Below are 20,948 nucleotides of genomic sequence, written 5' to 3'. Positions count from 1 at the left end.
GTCTGTCTGTCTGTCTGTCTGTCTGTCTGTCTGTCTGTCTGTCTGTCTGTCTGTCTCTCCTATTGAGCCGACAAGGTGAGGATTACAACAGTGCAGTAATGGTCAATCAGGTGGAGACTGTGGAGGGACTTAAAAGTCACATGAACGATGTCAATGAATCAAACCTCTGTGGACCAAAGACAATCCACAGAGACGTGTGTAGTGCACAAGACGATACCACTGTATGGGCTACTTTTTGTTACAGTTTTTCTCAGTCGCTTTGGTGCATTTTTCACATCATCCCTAACGTGCAAAATAATAAGTGCATTTCTCAGAACAATTTCTACAAACTGCAATATACAATAGATATGTTTCTAAAGCTAGTCAGTCACTAAAAATCCTTAGTACATCGCTCAAAAGTGAATATTCATGCCAATGATCATGTCAGTGTCATCAGAATGATAAGTTATTGAGTCATTGTTCACGAACAAGGTCTTCAAAATGTTTAGGCATGTTGTCAATGTAACTGTGTACTTTGACAGTATTACCTGATGTAAACTTAGGCTGCAGTTTGGATGACAGTTACTGTATTGAAAATGCACAAGGCTGCACTTCTATGGCATATATCAATTTCAACAGTACTATTTACATATTACTGTATGTGGGTTATTGATTGAAAGAGACTGGACAACCCAAGGGGCACAAAGGAAAAAAAACAAAATTAGAAAGAAACACAGGAGACCACCCCTAAGGCACAACTTTGCCCGCAGCACTGTTGTGCTGTCTCTACACATTCAGACGTTCCTGTCTGTCGGCCCACATATTCTCATCCACATCACACCGGATATTTTCCCTTCCAATGCAACGTGGAAAGAATCTTTTGGAATGCCTTATCCATCCTCTGCAGGCGTCTACTGTGATGTTCTCACATGCTGCATCCATTGCAGCCAGCAGGGTCATCTGTGTGCGTGGCTGATGATCGTACACCTTCCACCTCCATGCTGAAAATAACTCCTCAATTGGGTTAAGGAATGGTGAATAAGGTGGGAGGAATTCTATGAGCATCCTCGGGTGGGTCACAAACCATTGCCTTATGATGTTTGATCGATGGAAACTCACATTATCACAAATGACCACATAACTCCTTAGTGAGCGGTATGACGGCTGCGTGGTCCCATGGTGTTTATACTCGCGTATTATTTTTGTACAGATGAACGTGGTACCTTCAGGCGTTTGGAAATTGCTCCCAAGGATGAACCAGACTTGTGTAAGTCTACAATTTGTTTTCTGAGGTCTTGGCTCTTTTCTTTTTTCCCATGTTGTCAAGCAAATATGCACTGAGTTTGAAGGTAGGCCTTGAAATACATCCACATGTACACTTGATTGAAATTATGTCAATTATCCATGTCAATTAGCCTATCAGAAGCTTTTAACCATGACATAATTTTCTGGAATTTTCCAAGTTGTTAAATTAAAGGCACAGTCAACTTAGTGTACGTAAACTTCTGACCCACTGGAATTGGGATACAGTGAATTATCGGTGAAATAGTTAAATAATCGGTCCGTAAACAATTGTTGGGAAAATTACTTGCCACAAAGTAGAGGTCCAAACCGACTTGCCAAAACTATAGTGTGTTAACAATAAATGTGTGGAGTGCTTGAAAAATGACTTTTAATGAATCCAACCTAAATGTATGTAAACTTCCGACTTCAACTGTATACAGTTAAGGGTAGGCAACAACTAATCTGCCACGCTGATACTCAACACGGGGGACCCGCATGGGTGCATGCTTAGTCCCTCCTGTGCTCCCTGTTCAACCATGACTGCGTGGCCAGGACAACAACCTCTCCCTCAACGTGAGCAAGACCAAGGAGATGATTGTGGACTAAGGCTGAACATGCAACCATTCACAGACAGGGCTGTATTGGAGCAGGTCAAGAGTTTCAAGTTCCTTGGTGTCCACATCACCAACAAACTATCATAGTCCAAACACACCAAGACAGTAGTGAAGAGGGCACGACAACACCTTTTCCCCCTCTGGAGACTGAAAAGATTTGGTATGGATCCCAATATCCTCAAAGTTCTACAGCTGCACCATTGAGAGCTTCCTGTGTTACTTTATTTTATAAATATTTTCTGAACTCTATTTCTTGAACTTCATTGTTGGTTAACGGCTTGTAAGTAAGCATTTCACGGTAAGGTTGTATTTGTTGTATTTGGCGCATGTGATGGATACCTGTTGTATTTGGCGCATGTGATGGATTTGATTTCGTTTTTTGCATTATTTGTTTTCTTTTGTCTTTCTCTTTTGTTCATTTTGTTGGTGCATTGGGGATGGGGGTGTGGGGACAGCGGGGGGTCTCGGATGGTTGAGTTGCAGCTCTTGGGAATCTGTGGGGGAGATCTTGGAGCCTGGTGGTTGGGAGCTTGGACCGGTGGCTGACAGGTCTCTGGTTCAAGTCCCCGTTTTTGACCTTGTGGGAGATCTGTCAACATGCCCTTGAGCAGGACATTGACCCTGATTGCTTCTGTGATTGCTTCGCTCTGGATGGGAGGGAGTTTGTTAGATGACTGAATGTGATGTGCAATAGAGCCCCACAGTGGAGGTGTCATAACCATAAAAGCTAGGGGGTTATTAAATTTTTTTAGGTGCACTTCTTTGCGAGGCATTGGAAAAACTCTGATCTTTATGGTTGAATCTGTTTGAAATTCACTGCTCGACCTAACAGATTACTGTATGTGTGGGGTACAGAGAGGAGCTCGTCATTCAAACAGGGTCGGCTCTAGCCTTTTAGCAGCCCTAAATGAGATTTGGCGACAAAAAAAAAAAAAAAAGAGTACATTTCCTACAATTCTACACATTTTGCAATGGGTTGTAGAGAAAATGTTGCAGTTTTAAAGAAAGTTTTCTACAGATTTTGAATTGGGGCCGAGAGAAAACATAGCAATTTTAACACATTTCATCCAATTCTACTCATTTAAATCAAATCAAATGTATTTATATTGCCGTTCTTACATCAGCTTATATCTCAAAGTGCTGTACAGAAACCCAGCCTAAAACCCCACACAGCAAGCAATACAGGTGTAGAAGCACAGTGGCTAGGAAAAACTCTCTAGAAAGGCCAAAACCTAGGAAGAAACCTAGAGAGGAACCAGGCTATGAGGGGTGGCCAGTCCTCTTCTGGCTGTGCCGATTGGAGATTATAACAGAACATGGCCAAGATGTTCAAATGTTCAAAAATGACAAACCGGGTCAAATAATAATAATAATCACAGTAGTTGTCGAGGGTGCAACAGGTCAGCACCTCAGGAGTAAATGTCAGTTGGCTTTTCATAGCCGATCATTAAGAGTATCTCTACCACTCCTGCTGTCTCTAGAGAGTTTAAAACAGCAGGTCTTGGACAGGTAGCACGTCCGGTGAACAGGTCAGGGTTCCATAGCCACAGGCAGAACAGCTGAAACTGGAGCAGCAGCATGGCCAGGTGGACTGGGGACAGCAAGGAGTCATCATGCCAGGTAGTCCTAAGGCATGGTCCTCAGGTCCTCCGAGAGAGAGAATTAGAGAGAGCATACTTAAATTCACACAGGACACCAGATAAGACAGGAGAACTACTCCAGATATAACAGACTGACCCTAGCCCCCGGACACAAACTACTGCAGCATAAATACTGGAGGCTGAGACAGGAGGGGTCAGGAGACACTGTGTCCCCATCCGATGATACCCCCGGACAGGGCCAAATAGGCAGGATATAACCCCACCCACTTTTCCAAAGCACAGCCTGCATACCACTAGAGGGATGTCTTCAACCACCAACTTACCATCCTGAAACAAGGCCGAGTATAGCCCACAATTATCTCCGCCACGGCACAACCCAAGGGGGGGCGCCAACCCTGACAAGAAGATCACGTCAGTGACTCAACCCACTCAAGTGACGCACCTCTCCTAGGGACGGTATGGAAGAGCACCAGTAAGCCAGTGACTCAGCCCCTGTAAGAGGCAGAGAATCCCAGTGGAGAGAGGGGAACCGGCCAGGCAGTGACAGCAAGGGCAGTTTGTTGCTCCAGAGCCTTCACACTCCTGGGCCAGACCACACTCAATTATTTAACCTACTGAAGAGATGAGTCTTCAGTAGACTTAAAGGTTGAGACAGAGTCTGCATCTCTCACATGGGTAGGCAGACCTTTCCATAAAAATGGAGCTCTATAGGAGAAAGCCCTGCCTCCAGCTGTTTGCTTAGAAATTCTAGGGACAAATAGGAGGCCTGCGTCTTGTGACCGTAGCGTACGTGTAGGTATGTACTGCAGAACCAAATCGGAAAGATAGGTAGGAGCAAGCCCATGTAATGCTTTGTAGGTTAGCAGTAAAACCTTGAAATCAGCCATTGCCTTAACAGGAAGCCAGTGTAGGGAGGCTCGCAATGGAATAATATGATCAATTTATTTTGGATCTAGTCAGGATTCTAGTAGCTGTATTTAGTACCAACTGAAGTTTATTTACTGCTTTATCCGGGTAACCGGAAAGTAGAGCATTGCAGTAGTCTAACCTGGAAGTGACAAAAGCATGGATACATTTTTCTGCATCATTTTTGGACAGAAAATTTCAGATTTTTGCAATGTTACGTAGATGAAATAAAGCGGTCCTTGAAACAGTCTTTAAATGTTCGTCAAAAGAGAGATCAGGGTCCAAAGTAACGCCGAGGTCCTTCAGTTTTATTTGAGACGACTGTACAACCATCAAGATTAATTGTCAGATTCAACAGAAGATCTCTTTTGGCCATGGGGTGGGGCAGAGACACATTCTTTCACTTCTAAAGCAAATTGTCTGCAGTTCTACACATTTTGCAATGGGGTGGAGAGACATTTTTGAAATTTTATAACAAATTCAACTGTTTTTCCATGACTTATACCATGCTAATGATATCTGAGTGATAGGGACTATCAAAATCAATGGTACACCCTGGAAGTCAGGGCCCCTGGGCACCTCAGTTTTTACAATTTGATAATGCACAGATTTGGTCAAATTAATTCGGATAAATTCCACCACTAAAATTCCATGACAACGATAGAATGACAAACAAATTAAATATGTACTGTAGGATATAGCAGCCTATAGGTAGGTATGGTGGTTTCTTCCCTGTCTTCTATCTCTCTGGAATAACTGTAGGTGTGTGCAGAGGCATGTTGGTCGGAGCATTTTGACCATTTTGAGCAGGCCAAAGCCGACTTAAAACAGCCACAGACAGAACTTTAACAGGGGTTGCTAAAATGGCTGTCCTCAAAAGCAGTTTGTTATGGAGTTGGTACTCATGTACAAGTACGATGCACTTGAACTCGCCGTACTGTCCGAGTCCTTAGCTTACAGAAACGTACCACTGCGTATGCAGACAAACTGATCCACCGAATTAACCTTATCACACCAACCAGATCTAGGATCCAAATTCACTGGGTGTCTCCTTGATGTTCATAAAACTCCACTGACCCCCTCTTGTGCAGAGGAACCCTGAACAATATGTGGCTACGTGGTTATGGTGTTGTCCACCACAATTCGAAGGGCACTCAAATTGCTTAAAATAACCCTCATCAAGATCTGTGTCTGTTGCCTACACCTAATAATCCTACTCATCATCATTACAAATAGAAGATCACATCTCACAACGATGCTTGTTTAGTAAAGTTAGATCAAATCTGAATCAACGTCTCGCAAGTATCACAGGCCGGCTCATAGCCTGTGGCAAAAATGAGGGGACGCAAACAGGTATAGGCCAATTAAAAAAAAAAGATTTATTGTAAACAAAACTATTAACTTTGAACTAAGAAAAATGAATGAGGTGTGGAAGTATCATAATGTAAGGTGTATGTAAAGTGCATGGATGCCTGAATCTGTGTGTGTGAATGACTGAGTGAAAACTATGCAAAACTACAAAAGAACAAACAAAACAGGTTCATACCTGGAGGAGCAGAGAGAGAAAGAGAGAGAAGTGATTAGTGACACAGTTTAAATACTTAGAGCCCAGGTGACTCCAATCACTAACGACCCTCTGCCTGCAGAAGAAACCACCCCTGCACTGCAGAGGAGGAGCCGTGACACAAGATCAGTGATTAATTAGCATTTTCCATAACATAACCAAAAATAATAGCATAATAGGCCTATACTATGTTACACCAAAAACACCTCCTCAGTCAATTCTTATCTGAAGCTGAATAGTAAAAAAAAAATCATAACGCGAACGCGGCCAAAACTCAACAGCGCCCACCACTAGATAGGATACAGTATACACTTTGATTAAAACAAAATAGGCCTACAAGAAAGGCTGATGGATAGATATTAAGCAAATCTGGAGTCAGAAATGGTCATTCCAACACTGACAATGAGGTAGGAACTATTCCAAGCTATATGTTCTTCGTTTTGGCACCATACTTCACAGCAATACTTTTTTTTGTAATCTACAGGGGATACAGATGAACCTTTTTATTTGAAAACAGATTTGGTACCATGTACTGTATGTTCTATTCTGTTCTGTTTTATACTATTTCAATTTATTCTGTTCTGTTCTTACCCCTTAAGTACTTACTTATCAAGTAAGGTGAAATTAAATTGACTTTCACTCGTGTGAAACAAACTGCATGGATTCTTCTAGAAGAAGCATAGGAGGGTCCCACTGGGAACACACTGGTTGAATCAACCCCACTGGGCACAGATGTCAATTCAACATCTATTTCACGATGGTTAAACATAATTTCATAGAAATGACGTGACAACAACACACTGACAGTGTTTTTATAGAGCCTAGAGAGAATCAACCAGTGTGTGCCCAGTGGGACGTTATTTTCACGCCATTTCAATGAAATAACGTTGAACCAACGTGGAATAGATGTTGAATTGACGTTTGTGCCCAATTGAGTGTCTTCTTTTTAAGTAAGCAGTTTCTTGGAAGCTGTACAAGTACTCAATGAGCCAGAGAATAGATTACTTTATCTGGGGTTAATTGGGGTGAGGGGAAAGAACAAACTGCCTTTATGAGAGATGTCAGGAATCCTCTATTGCCCTTTAGATTCTCTCTAGGCTCTATAAAAACACTGTCAGTGTGTTTCCCAAATGGAACCCAATTCCCCATTTAGTGCACTAGGGCCATAGGGCTCTGGTCAAAAGTAGTGCACTAACTAGGTAAAAGGGTTCCATTTGGGACAAGTTTCAGTGTTCCTCTGACCCATGCATGCAGAGTCCCTAGAAAACCTAATTAATGTTAAGCTCATGCATTGTAAGTGTGTTTGAATAAATACACTGTCAGTGTGCATTGGTTGACTGTCAGATATTGACTAGACCTAGACAGTCTCGTCTTGCTGTCTACAGTCTATCACTTTGGTCCTAAGGTACTGTAGCATTTATTTAGACTTTAATAAATATATACATACTACCATTCAAAAGTTTGGGGTCACTGAGAAATGTCTTTGTTTTTGAAAGAAAAGCACATTTTTTGTACATTAAAATAACATTAAATTGATCAGATTTACAGTGTAGACATTGTTAATTTTGTAAATGACTGTTGTAGTTGGAAACAGCTGATTAAAAAAAATAATAATATCTACATAGGCGTACAGAGGCCCATTATCAGCAACCATCACTCCTGTGTTCCAATGGCACGTTGTGTTAGCTAATCCAAGTTTATCATTTTAAAAGGCTAATTGATCATTAGAAAACCCTTTTGCAATTATGTTAGCACAGCTGAAAACTGTTGTCCTGATTAAAGAAGCAACACAACATTCTACACTTACTGTAGATGCAGGTATGGATATTGTTTTTCCTCTCAGACCGCAAAGACATGTTGTTTCTTGATTTGTTTTACAGTAACCCTTAAGAGGAGTTGGGAACAACCCGATCATGTCCGTGCAAGCCAACCCTTTAATATCTTCACACACCTGACATGTTTAGTGCAGTCAAAAAGTCCTGTGTTTTATATACAATACCAGTCAAAGGTTTGGACACACCTACTCGAGGGTTTTTCTTTATTTTTACTATTTTCTACATTGTAGGATAATAATAGAGACAAACTAAGAAATAACACATGTGGAATCATGTAGTAACTAAAAAGAGTGTTTAAATAAAAATGCATCTTATATTTGAGATTCTTCAAAGTAGCCACCCTTTGCCTTGATAGCTTTGCACACTCTTAGCTTCATGAGGTAATTACCGGGATTGCTTTTCAATTAACCTCTTGGTGTTAGGAGGCAGTATTTACATTTTTGGAGAAAAAAAAAACGTTCCCGTTTTAAACGGGATATTTTGTCTTGAGAAGATGCTAGAATATGCATATATGCAGCTTTGGATAGAAAACCCTCTAACGTTTCCAAAACGTTTCCAAAACTGTAAAGATATTGTCTGTGAGTACAACAGAACTGATGTTGCAGGCGAAAGCCTGAGAACAATCCAATCCGGAAGTGCCCCAGGTTTTGAAAGCGCTCCCTTTATGGCTGTGAATGTACCATCAATGAGCTTACACTTTCTACCTATTCCCCAAGGTGTCTACAGCATTGTGATGCATTTCTGTTGAAGAATAGCCGTATCGGGGCACATTGCGTAAGTGGTCACATGGTGGCTCCGAGAGAGATTCTCACGTAAAGTGCAGAGGTAGCCATTACTCCAATCGGTCCTAGAGAAAAAGGAATTGTCCCAACGGATATATTATCAAATAGATATTAGAAAAACACCTTGAGGATGGATTCCAAACAACGTTTGCCATGTTTCTGTCGATATTATGGAGCTAATTTTGAATATTTTTTGGCGTTGTAGTGACCGCAATTTCCTGGGCAATTTCTCAGCCAAACGTGAAGAACAAACGGAGCTATTTCACCTACAAAAATAATATTTTGGGAAAAAATGAACTTTGGCTGTCTACCTGGGAGTCTCGTGAGTGAAAACATCCGAAGTTCATCAAAGGTAAACGATTTAATTTGATTGCTTTTCTGATTTCCGTGACAAGTTTGCCTGCTGCTAGCAAGGCATAATGCTATGCTAGGCTATGATAAACTTACACAAATGCTTGTCTAGCGTTGGCTGTAAAGCATATTTTTAAAATCTGAGATGACAGGGTGATTAACAAAAGGCTAAGCTGTGTTCCAATATATTTCACTTGTGATTTTTATGAATAGGAAGATTTTCCAGGAAGATTTATGTCCGTTGCGTTATGCTAATTAGTGTAGATTAATAAATCAATCACATTTATTTATAGATCCCTTCTTACATCAGCTGATGTCACAAAGTGCTGTACAGAAACCCATCCTAAAACCCCAAACAGCAAGCAATGCAGGTGTAGAAACATGGTGGCTAGGAAAAACTCCCTAGAAAGGCCAGGACCTAGGAAGAAACCTAGAGAGGAACCAGGCTATGAGGGGTGGCCAGTCCTCTTCTGGCTGTGCTGGGTGGAGATTATAACAGAACATGGCCAAGATGTTCATAGATGACCAGCAGGGTCAAATAATAATAATCACCGTGGTTGTAGAGGGTGCAACAGGTCAGCACCTCAGGAGTAAATGTCAGTTGGCTTTTCGTAGCCGATAATTCAGAGTACCTCTACCGCTCCTGCTGTCTCTAGAGAGTTGAAAACAGCAGGTCTGGGACAGATAGCACGTCCGGTGAACAGGTCAGGGTTCTATAGCAGCAGGCAGAACAATTGAAACTGGAGCAGCAGCACGACCAGGTGGACTGGGGACAACAAGGAGTCATCTGTCCAGGGAGTCTTAAGGCATGGTCCTAGAGCTCAGGTCCTTCGAGAGAGAAAGAAAAAGAGAGAAGGGGAAAAAGAGAATTAGAGAGAGCATACTTAACTTCTTACGGGCAGGTGGGACGGTTGGGTCCCACCTGGCCAACATTCAATAAAATTGCAGAGCGCGAAATTTCAAAATACTTTATTCAAATATTTAACATTCTTGAAGATATGTGTTATACATCAAAATAAAGCTTAACTTCTTGTTAATCCAGCTGTCTTATCAGATTTCAAAAAGGCTTTACGGCGAAAGCAAACCATACGATTATCTGAGGACAGTGCCCCATCATACAAATGCATGACAAACATATTTCAACCAGGGAATTGCGACACGAAAGTCAGAAATAGCGATATAAAAAATGTCTTACCTTTGATCATCTTCTTCTGTTGGCACTCCAAAAGGTCCTAGTTACATCACAAATGGTCCTTTTTTTGATAATGTTCTTCTTTATATCCATAAACTCAGTTTAGCTGGCGCGCTTCAGTCAATAATCCACTCAGTTTCCCTCTGTCAAAATGCATACAAAATTAATCCCAAATGTTACTAATAAACTTTTCCAAACAAGTCTAACAACATTTATAATCAACCCTTAGGTATCCTAATACCCGAATAATCGATCAAATTTAAGACGGAGAATCGTTAACGTCTTTACCGGAGATAAACAAGAAAGAACGCGCTTTACTCCACGAGCTTGGAAACACTACAGCCAAAATGGGAGCCACCTAGAAAAACTACAAATTCTGGGTCATTTAAAAAAAAAAATGCCTGAAACTGAAAAACCAGCCTCTTTCTAAAGACTGTTGACATCTATTGGAAGCCCTAGGAATTGCAATGTGGGAGGACTTGGACTTTTTTTTTTGGGGGGGGGGGTGGTTTGTCCTCAGGGTTTCGCATGCCACATCAGTTCTGTTACACTCACATACATAATTTTAACAGTTTTAGAAACTTTAGAGTGTTTTCTATCCAGATCTACCAATTATATGCATATCCTAGGTGCTGGGCCTGAGTATCAGGCAGTTAGTTTACTTTGCCCCCTACCCCAAAGAAGTTAAATTCACACAGGACACCGGATAAGACAGGCAAAATACTCTGCAGAAAGCCTCACCGGGAGTAAACTACCTGCCCTACAGGACATCTACAGCGCCCGATGTCACAGGAAGGCCAAAAAATCAAGGACAACCGCCACCCAAGCCAATGCCTGTTCACCCTGCTACCGTCCAGAAGTCGAGGTCAGTACAGGTGCATCAAAGCTGAGACCGAGAGACTGAAAAACAGCTTCTATCTCAAGGCCATCAGACTTTTAAACAGCCTTCACTAACACAGAGGCTGCTGCCTACATACAGACTTGAAATCATTGGCCACTTTAATAAATGGATCACTAGTCACTTTAGTGATGCCACTTTAATAATGTTTACATATCTTGCACGACTCATCTCATACGTATATACTGTATTTTATACCACATCTTGCCTATGCCGCTCTGTCATTGCTTATCCATATATTTATATGTATATATTCTTATTCCATTCCTTTACTTAGATTTGTGTGTATTAGGTAGTTGTTGTGGAATTGTTAGATTACATGTTAGATATTGCTGCACTGTCGGAACTAGAAGCACAAGCATTTTGCTACACTCGCAATAACATCTGCTAACTATGTGTATGTGACCAATAAAATGTGGTTTGATTTGATTATATTGTTGAATAGATGGGGAGAGGTCTGTCTTTGATAAAGCAATGCTCTGCAATCAACAAATCCTGTAAACTCTGATTTTGTAGCATCTTGACTATTTCCCAGTTGTATGGTCAGGTGCGGCAAAAAAATACCTAGAAAAGCTGCAGCTAGCCCAGAACAGAGCACCACGTCTGGCCCTCAAATGTACATGGAGGGGCTAATGTCAATAACATTCATTTCAGTCTCTCCTGTTTCAGAGTTGAGGAGAGATTGACTGCAACAAGGAGGGGAGATTGATGTGCTGAAAGTACCAAATTGTCTGTTCAGCCAGTTAACACACTGCAAAAAAATCCATACATACCTGACAAGACACACAATCAGTGGTCTCTTCACAGTCCCCAAGTCCAGAACAGAGGCTGGGAGATGCACAGTACTGTATAGTGCAGGGGTATTCAGCTCTTATCCTATGAGATTCGGATGGTTTTCTGTTCTTCTACCTCATACTTAATTGCACTCACCTGGTGTACCAGGTCTAAATCAGTTAATGATGAGAAGGGAACAAGGAAAATGCAGTGGAACTGGCTTCGAGGTCCAGAGTTGAGTTCGAGGGGTATAAGAGCAATGACTACATGGAATTCTCTCCACCTCAGGTAACTCAGGCAAGCAATAAAATCACTTATTAAATACCAGATACAACAACACTGCAAGGAACAATGTGGTCTTTGAAGAGACACAAACCACACACTCTAACACACACCCTCTCACACACACAAACCCACACATACATTTATTTGCTGCATTATTTAGCTGCAACATCCTAAACGTGTCTACATGACAATGCACTTGAATGTTTGAGATTAGTGTTATTCATTTATTTATTTTCTCCTTCTTTGTCTTTTTTTTTAAACAGTCATAATGTTCTTTAGTCGTAGTGTTCTTATTTAAATGTTATTGCTGTTCTTGTCCATTAGTGTTCTGTATTTTGTCATGTTCTATGTTTTATGTGGACCCCAGGAAGAATAGCTGCTGTTCTTCAACAGCTAATGGGGATCTGACTAAAAATCATAAAAAGTTATAAATCATATGCTAATTGTAGTTACACAGTCCTATTCTTACCATGTCAGTCTGTGTGTTTTGATTGACAGGTGGCAGATGTATTATTGCTTGGCTGCTGATGAAAGGTCTGCACTTTAACCTTTTTGGCAAGATTAATCATAGCCCATAAAAACACATTGGACTGTCTTTTTCAGATCACATTGAAAGCAGATTATGGCAGGTTTAGGAAGTTAAAACTAAAGACTAAAACAAAGACCTTGAATCATGCCTCGAGTCTAAATAGTTATCCTTTCCATGTCAATGGTCAGTTTGTGTATAATGCCCTGCATGTGAGGTCTCTGCTGCCATCTGTTGGATAAAAAATTAAATTTAGCCACGACTCCTGTCACTTATGTTCAGAGAACGATAGACAGAGTTTACAAAATATTAAGATCACCTTCCTAATATTGAGTTGCACCTTCTTTTGACCACAGAACAGCCTACATTTTGGGGGGCTTGCACTCTGCACTCTACAAGCTGTTGAAAGCATTCCACAGGGATTGTGGCCCATATTGACTCCAATAATTCCCACAGTTGTGTTAAGTTGGCTGGATGTCCTTTGGGTGGTGGACCATTCTTGATACACATGGGAAACTGTTGAGTGTGAAAAACCCAGCAGCGTTTCAGTTCTTGACAAACTGGCACCTACTAACATATCTCGTTCAAAGGCACTTCAATCTTTTGTCTTGCCCATTCACCTTCTGAATTGCATACATATTCAATCCATGTCTCAAGGCTTAAAAATCCTTCTTTAACCTGTCTCCTCCCCTTCATCTACACTGATTTAAGTGGATTTAGTAAGTGACATCAATAAGGGATCATATCTTTCACCTGGATTCACCTGGTCAATCTATGTTATGGAAAGAGCCGGTCAGACCTTCTCATTTTCTAAACCATATAACGCACCTACAAAGAGTTTCCATATTTCACAAGTTAATATCCACTGTCAAACTGTCGATGACGATAACTATTCTGACAGCAGAGCAGGATAAATGATGTCCATATGGTTTACGAGAGAATACAAGTGGAGGAGTGATACTGTTAATAGAGTACAGACATAAACCTGCCCCATCAAAGAGGAAGTTTGTTTCAAAACATGTAATCCCCAAGTCAAGGACACTCCCACTTATCTTTCCTGACCAATAAAAGGAGCCACCAAACTAGCAGAAATTCTAGCAACCTTCTCTGAGTTGCCCTTATAGTTGTCATGTATATGGAATGTATTCATTAGCATTTCTAGGAGAGGACTTGGCCTCCCAGACAGTGAATTCCTAGAGTAAGGTCTTCTTGCTTGATGATTCCTTTCCTCAACTGAACACATGAGCTCTACTTCACATGTAATGGAAGCTACTCAGACAAGCTTTTTTTCCCCAGAGGTCAAATTCAGAATATGAGCTTATCTTGAAGTAAGGAGAGTATTTTATCTCACTTCGGTATCACCCATATAGCCCAGTGATACACTCTGTTTGTGCTTTTGCCAAATGTAAGACATGACAACGAGCTGTTTATACTGTAGACCTAACAACATTATGGGACCAGGCTATTACCATCATGCCCAGAGTTACATACATGCCTTACATTCAGATGGTTATGACATGGTGGGCTGACTCTGTGGTTGCTGTGTGTGGTTTCTCAGTATGGGTGTTTTTCCCCCAATAACTAATGTCAATGTTGAAAGAGGATGGGACATATGATATTTATGCCTCTTTAACATTCTCACTCACCATTATTCACGATTCATTCATGATTATCCGTAATCGTGATAGTATCTGCATTCATTTAGAAGTGTTTAGAAAGATATTCTATTCTTATTTACATTAAAAATTAGTCTAAAATGACACAATACATTATGTACCATTAATTTATATTGGGCACCACATAATCTGAAACAAATTGCAAATGCAGCCAACAAGTTTGTAGAGTCACAAGCTTGATGTAGTCATTGCGTGCTAGGAATATGGGACCAAATACTTAACCTGATTACTTTAATACACATAAGATAATTTGTCTAAGTACTCATGACACCTTCAAATGGGGGGATAAGATACATAAAATGCTTTCATTTCTAAACGGCAAAACAGATATGTATGAAAATACCCTAAAATAAAAGGTGACATTCGGGAATGTCGCCTCATATGAAACATTTGATCTCAAATCCAAATGCTGGAGTATAGAACTTGACATTTGGTTCTATCTTCACTGTCCAAATAAATATATAGGGGAGTGTATGTAATTGTGTGGAGAATACAGTAGATATGTGCATCGATGCATGAGCAAAGAGGGCATTTCCTGCATTTTCTAGTTTCACATCTTTTTTTTCTTTTTTCACTTTCATTTCCTGTTTATATTCTGAGCTACTGTACTGTGCACACTAGTTACCAAACACGATGCAGCAAATGCTAAAATTGTCCTGTCAGTTATTTTAGTCGCTACGCCTAAGATAAATTATGTAAATAAATCCACTGAAGTTGTTATACATGGGTAGTAATACTATAGTAACAATATTGTTTTAGTAAATGCATAGTAATGGACTTCAGTGGTTTTTGCTATTACAAAAGTGGAATAAGGAGCAGTCCATATTCCTCTTGTGTAATTTCCAAAACTGCTCAACATGTAAACACAATGTTCTTAGTGTAATTACAGCTCAGTAGAATTTGTGGGACAAAATCTACATTTTAAAAGGCCATCACACAGGATAACTATTTAGACACAGTAGGCCTATTCCAACAATGATTTAGCACTACTACTGCAAGTGGAATGGTTACAGGGATAGCCTACAGCTTTTGTGATACAATAATACTCACTGATACTACATTATTTTTAGTGTGATATTTTCAGTGTAGTTTATTATTTGATATTTGCCCAGCAAAAGTTGCAGTGTGGTGTCATTTTTGCAGCTTTTGTGTTTTGGTTTGATCACATTACAATAGGTCCATCACATACGTAACTTGTTCCTTTAAATTGAGAATTCTTCCAACCATTAGGCACTTGAGAGTCATGTTCAGTCATATTTAGAATAAAATACAGTGATGAATAAGAGCCAAATGTCCCTGCATGTCCCTCCTCCTGCTCTCCCTCCACCAATAATCCGCCTTTCCCAGCTAACTGCCTACATCAGTTTGTGTGCCTGTGTTCAGCCAACCGACTCACTCCTTACCGCTGACATCACTAACTAGCCAGTTCCCTCCAGCAGCACCAGAGAGCTTCATTTTCTGATCTGCTTTTGTGTTAAAATGGAGGCTGGCTCCTTGCCTTAAGTGGATTGCCTTCCTGGTCGAGTTTAGATGTTGACATGCACTAAAAGCTGGAATCAGGATGGTTGTGGATGCACCTAATTCCAATGGGCCTTTCCAGACAGTGGCTCTTATGCACTTCAGAGGTACGTAGGAATCATTGTTGCCTTTTGTCCTGGGGAAAAGAGAGACAGCATTTCACTAGCTGTTCCCCCCCCCCCCCTGATTTGTCACCAAGATGGGAAGATACGGTTTAATTAAGAGTCTTTGTTTCAGAAGGATTGATGTTTGGAAAGGGTTTAATTGTTTCCTTATAAGGGATTGGGGATGTTTTTTGGGGGATGGCATGCAAGCTCCAAGAAAAGAGAGTGTGAAAAGCTGGTTTTACTACCCCCCCCCCCCCCACCCCCCCCCCCCCCCCCCCCCACACACACACACACACAGAGCGCAGGGATGTAAAAGGAAGTGAGGTCATAGCCTAGGGAAGGGTTTTGTGTGTTTGTGTGCATGCTTATCTGTGTAAGTGTTTGAGAGAGTTAGAGAGAGGAGGGCGAAAGAAATAGGGAAGGGTAGCCTTTGCCTGTGTTAATTCTGCTTGTCTCTATTTGATCCCGGCTCATGGTTTGTATAACACCCCAGTTCATCTGGGCACAATTTAGCCATAGGGTGTTGTAGACTCTGCTGCAGCAGCCTCTCCCTGCCCTTTTCCTTCTTCCCTCCTTCCTCTTTCCTATGGAGGAGAGGTTGCATCCGCTTAAGAGGGGGAAAGCCTGTTATTACCTTCCCTTGAAAAAACAAACCTTAACTTCATTGGGATAGGGGGCAGCATTGGGAAGTTTGAATATAATTAGTAGATTTGGATAGAAAACACTCTAAAGTTTCCAAAACTGCTAAAATAATGTCTGTGAGTATAACAGAACTCATATGGCAGACAAAAACCTGAGAAAAATCCAACTAGGAAGTGGGAAATCTGAGGTTTGTAGTTTTTTTAAATGATTGCCTATCCAATATCCTGTGTATATGGGGTCAGATTGCACTTCATAAGGCTTCCAGTACATGTCAACAGTCTTTGGAAGTTGTTTCAGGCTTCTATTGTGAAAGGGGAGAGAATAAGAGCTGTTTCAAGAAGTGGTCAGGCTGAAATGGAATGCCATCCGGTGAAGATCATCAAAGGTTAGTGATTAATTTTAATGCTATTTCTGACTTTTGTGACACCTCTCCTTCTTTGGAAAATGGCTGTATGGTTTTCTGTGGCTAGGCGCTGACCTGACATAATCGCATGGTGTGCTTTCGCCGTAAAGCCTTTATGAAATCGGACACAGCGGCTGGATTAACCTCTTGCGACGAGCAAACCCGTATCTGGGAGCGTAATCATAGCCTCAAACACATTAGCATAACGCAACGGACAGAAATACCCCTAGAAACTTTTCCTATTCATGAAAATCGCAAATTAAATAAATATATTCAAACACAAGCTTAGCCTTTTGTTAACAACACTGTCATCTCAGATTTTCAAAAATATGCGTTACAGCCAACGCTAGACAAGCATTTGTGTAAGTTCATCATGGCATAATGCTATGCTAGGCTCTGCTGGCAGCAGGCAACATTTTCACGAAAATAAGAAAAGCAACCAAATTAAATAATTTACCTTTGAAGAACTTCAGATGCTTTCACTCAGTTAGATAGCAAATGTTCCTTTTTTCCCAAAATATTATTTTTGTAGGCGAAATAGCTCCCGTTTCTTCATCATGCATGGCTGAGAAATCGACCCTAAAATGCTACAACTATAACGGCAAACCTTTTTCAAAATTTGCTCCATAATATCGACAGAAACACGGCAAACGCTGTTTAGGATCCATCCTCAAGGTGTTTTTAACAAATATATTCGATAATATATCCGTCGAGGCAGTTGGTTTCTCATAAGAAGCGATTGGAAAAATGGCTACCTCAGTATTTTACGCAAGGTTTTCTGCGGGAGACACCATGTGACCACATGCCATATATGGTCCCTTACAGCCATTCTTCAATGCAAATGCCTAAAAAGACGTCACAATGCTGTAGACACCTTGGGGAAAACGTGGAAAACGTAAGCTCATTCGTAGCTCATTCACAGCCATATAAGGAGTCATTGGCATGAGGCGGTTTAAAAAAATGCGGCACTTCCTGGTTGGATTTTTATCTGGGTTTCGCCTGTAACATCAGTTCTGTGGCACTCACAGACAATATCTTTGCAGTTTTGGAAACGTCAGTGTCTTCTTTCCAAAGCTGTCAATTATATGCATAGTCGAGCATCTTTCGTGACAAAATATCTTGTTTAAAACGGGAACGTTTTTCATCCAAAAATGTAAATAGCGCCCCCTAAATCCAAGAGGTTAACAAGAAGTATATCTTTAATCCTAACAGTATTTCTGAAATCATAGTAGTCACAAACCACAGTTGGGTCACCTGCTACTGTCCTCTTTTCCTCTGGCATACTGTTATGTATAGCTGAGAACTATTTTCTTTCTCTTTCTGTCATCTGGTTGTCAAAGCGAGTGTGAAAAGTCTTGACTGTCACGTTCTGACCTTAGTTTCTTTTTTATGTCTTTGTGTTAGGTTGGTCAGGGCGTGAGCTGGGGTGGGTAGTCAATGTTCTTTTTTTCTATGTTGTTATTTCTATGTGTTTGGCTTAGTATGGTTCTCAATCAGAGGCAGGTGTCGTCCGTTGTCTCTGATTGAGAATCATACTTAGGTAGCCTGTTTTCCCCATTTTGGTTGTGGGTGTTTAATTTTCTGGCGGTTTTCTCTTTGTTGTTATTTTGTGTAGTGTTCAGTTTTTCAATTAAAATATGACGAACACTTACCATGCTGCATTTTGGTCCTCCTCTCCTTCCACCAACGAGAATCGTTACATGGACAAACCCTCCCTCTCTCTCTCCGATGTCACCTCTCCTGGCTCTGAATTGATTTCAACGTCCACAGACCTCGTTTTTTAGTCAGGTCTAGACCAGCCTTGCTTTCAATGCCCATATACGTCTGGACCGGTTTTTCATTTGGGCCAAACATAGATGTCATGGACGTTCTATGTTTCGACAGCATAGTACATTACAGTAGAGCACAGTAAAGAAAAGCAGAGTATAGTTCAGTACAGTCCATTTCATAGCTGACTCCCCATTCTTTCTGCAGACATTTTTTTAAATATTATTTCGGAGCAGATTTTTAGGAGTTAAAAAAAACATGATCACAAAAAAACAAAGGGAGATTTTAACAAAATTCTGTTACCAAACTTTGCATCTGCACAGTTCTTAGTTAAATGTTTTTACAAAATATTCAGCGTATATTGTTAAAAGTAGCCCTTCTGCATAGTTGCATGGTTTGTTAAACTTTGAAATCAATGATTTTAGTTTGGCATACATAGTCTCAGTTCAATTACATAACTGTGGAGTTTCCCTGAGCTATAGGCAAGGCTAGCCAGCACACTGAGTAAATAGTATGCAGATTTGAACTTGTCTGAAAATGTGAGGTCTCTGCCACAACTGTATTCTGTGAAAGCCAAGGGGTGGTGGTGTTGAATAAGATCCATGATGCCCAGGGGTGTTATTGATTTGACTATGAATTTGAACCGTCACACCCCTGCATTGAATTACATTAATTTGTTTTGTGTGAGCTATCACACACTCTCTCTTATCCCCTATGTCCTTGTAAGACGACTGACATATTCTTCTTACATAGCACAAATGGCCGTAGATAGGCCTTAAGTTTATTATTCTGAACGCAAGACACAATGGAAATTGCAGCATAATGTGACATGCTTTACCTATTCAGAGCCCATGGCTTTGTCAGTAACCTGTCCAAATAATACAAAAAGCAAATGTCTGTAAGGGGTGCGTAATCGGTGGCAGGGAAGGCAGATGCAGGAGAGCAGAACTTGGTAACAGCCGGAGCAGTTTAACCTCTCTAGGGTAGGGGGCAGCATTCGGAATTTTGGATGAAAAGCATGCCCAAACTAAACTGCCTGCTTCTCGGGCCCAGAAGATGATATGTATATAACTGGATTTGGATAGAAAACACTCTAGTGTTTCCAACACTGTTAAAATAGTGTCTGTGAGTATAACAGAACTGATTTGGCAGGTGAAAACCTGAGAAAAATCCATTCAGGAAGTATTTTTTTGTTTGTTGGTTTTGTAGTTTTCTATTCAATGCCATTACAGTATCCATTGACTTAGGACTCAATTTTCAGTTCCTATGCCTTCCACTACATGTCAACAGTCTTTAGAAATCGTTGCAGGCTTGTATTCTTATAAATGAGGGAGTAAGACCAGTCTGAATGAGTGGACCCTGACATGTCACAGAGCTTTTTCATGCGCAATTATTGAGTAAATGAATGTCTTCTGAGTGTCACCATATGAATATCATCAAAGGTAAGGGATCAATTTTATCTCTATTTCTGAGTTTTGTAACACTTCTGCTTGGCTGGTTACTGTTTGTAATAATTTGTCAACTGGGCTATGTTCTCAAATAATTGTAAGGTATGCTTTCGCCGTAAAGCATTTTTTAAATCTGACACTGTGGTTGGATTCACAAGAAGTTCATCTTTAAACCTATGTAAAATATGAATTTTTATAAATGAGTATTTCTGTATTTGAATTTGGCGCTCTGCAATCTCACTGGATGTTGGCCAGATGGGACGCTAGCGTCCCACATACCCTAGAGAGGTTACTAGCAAAACCCACAGCATAAAAATAACCAGATAATTTGGGTACAAAATCCCGTAGCGCACCAAACAACACGTGCACATGCACTTACAATAAACAATCGCCGAGCGCCGCCTGACCAAGGAGAGGACCCAACTTCAGCGGAAGTTGTGACAATGTCGCTTTAGAGCTCCTTCCTAAACCAGTTTTCTAGGCTGAAATGCCTACTACTCTGTTTATATCCTAAAATAAACAAGCAAAATGTTTGCCTGGAAAGTTTCAGTCACTGGAACTTACAATAGCCCGTACTGAATCAGATTGCGATTTTGGAAGCTATTAAGTGAATATGACCCATGCCAATGAGACTCCCATTTAGTATTGCTATTATATCCATGCAAAGGCGATAATACTTTTCCGGTAAAGCTGCCTCCCATGACCCTATTGTGTGTAAGGGAACACCCCCCTGAAATGTACAACAATGAATGGGAAGTCATTGGCACTGTACGAACCATATACACGGTGTCCAATA

At 40.7% G+C, this 20,948-nt stretch overlaps 1 protein-coding gene across 26 annotated transcripts in view; it reads left to right on the top strand.

Moving 5' to 3' along the window:
- The first annotated feature begins 15,648 nt into the window (after positions 1–15,648).
- Positions 15,649–20,948, top strand: part of LOC110505199 (serine/threonine-protein phosphatase 2A 56 kDa regulatory subunit gamma isoform) — a 52,615-nt gene continuing 47,315 nt past the window's right edge. For 13 of the 26 annotated variants that reach the window (XR_005039464.2, XR_005039466.2, XR_005039465.2 and 10 more), the window contains exons 1-2: positions 15,756–15,892; positions 16,832–16,919. Coding sequence is in view for 10 of the 26 variants with exons in the window: in XM_036962319.2 (XP_036818214.2) it covers positions 15,839–15,892; positions 16,832–16,919 (142 nt within the window). In the remaining 16 variants the exon portion in view is untranslated. Of the gene's footprint in view, positions 15,893–16,831; positions 16,920–20,948 lie in introns of all 26 variants that reach the window. The other 13 variants (XR_016491836.1, XR_016491837.1, XR_016491839.1 and 10 more) reach the window with 4 other exon arrangements.

The sequence above is a fragment of the Oncorhynchus mykiss genome, chromosome 25, assembly GCF_057628025.1.
Source record: "Oncorhynchus mykiss isolate SJ-2025 chromosome 25, ASM5762802v1, whole genome shotgun sequence".
NCBI lineage: Eukaryota > Metazoa > Chordata > Actinopteri > Salmoniformes > Salmonidae > Oncorhynchus > Oncorhynchus mykiss.
This window is presented reverse-complemented; position numbering and strand designations above follow the sequence as displayed.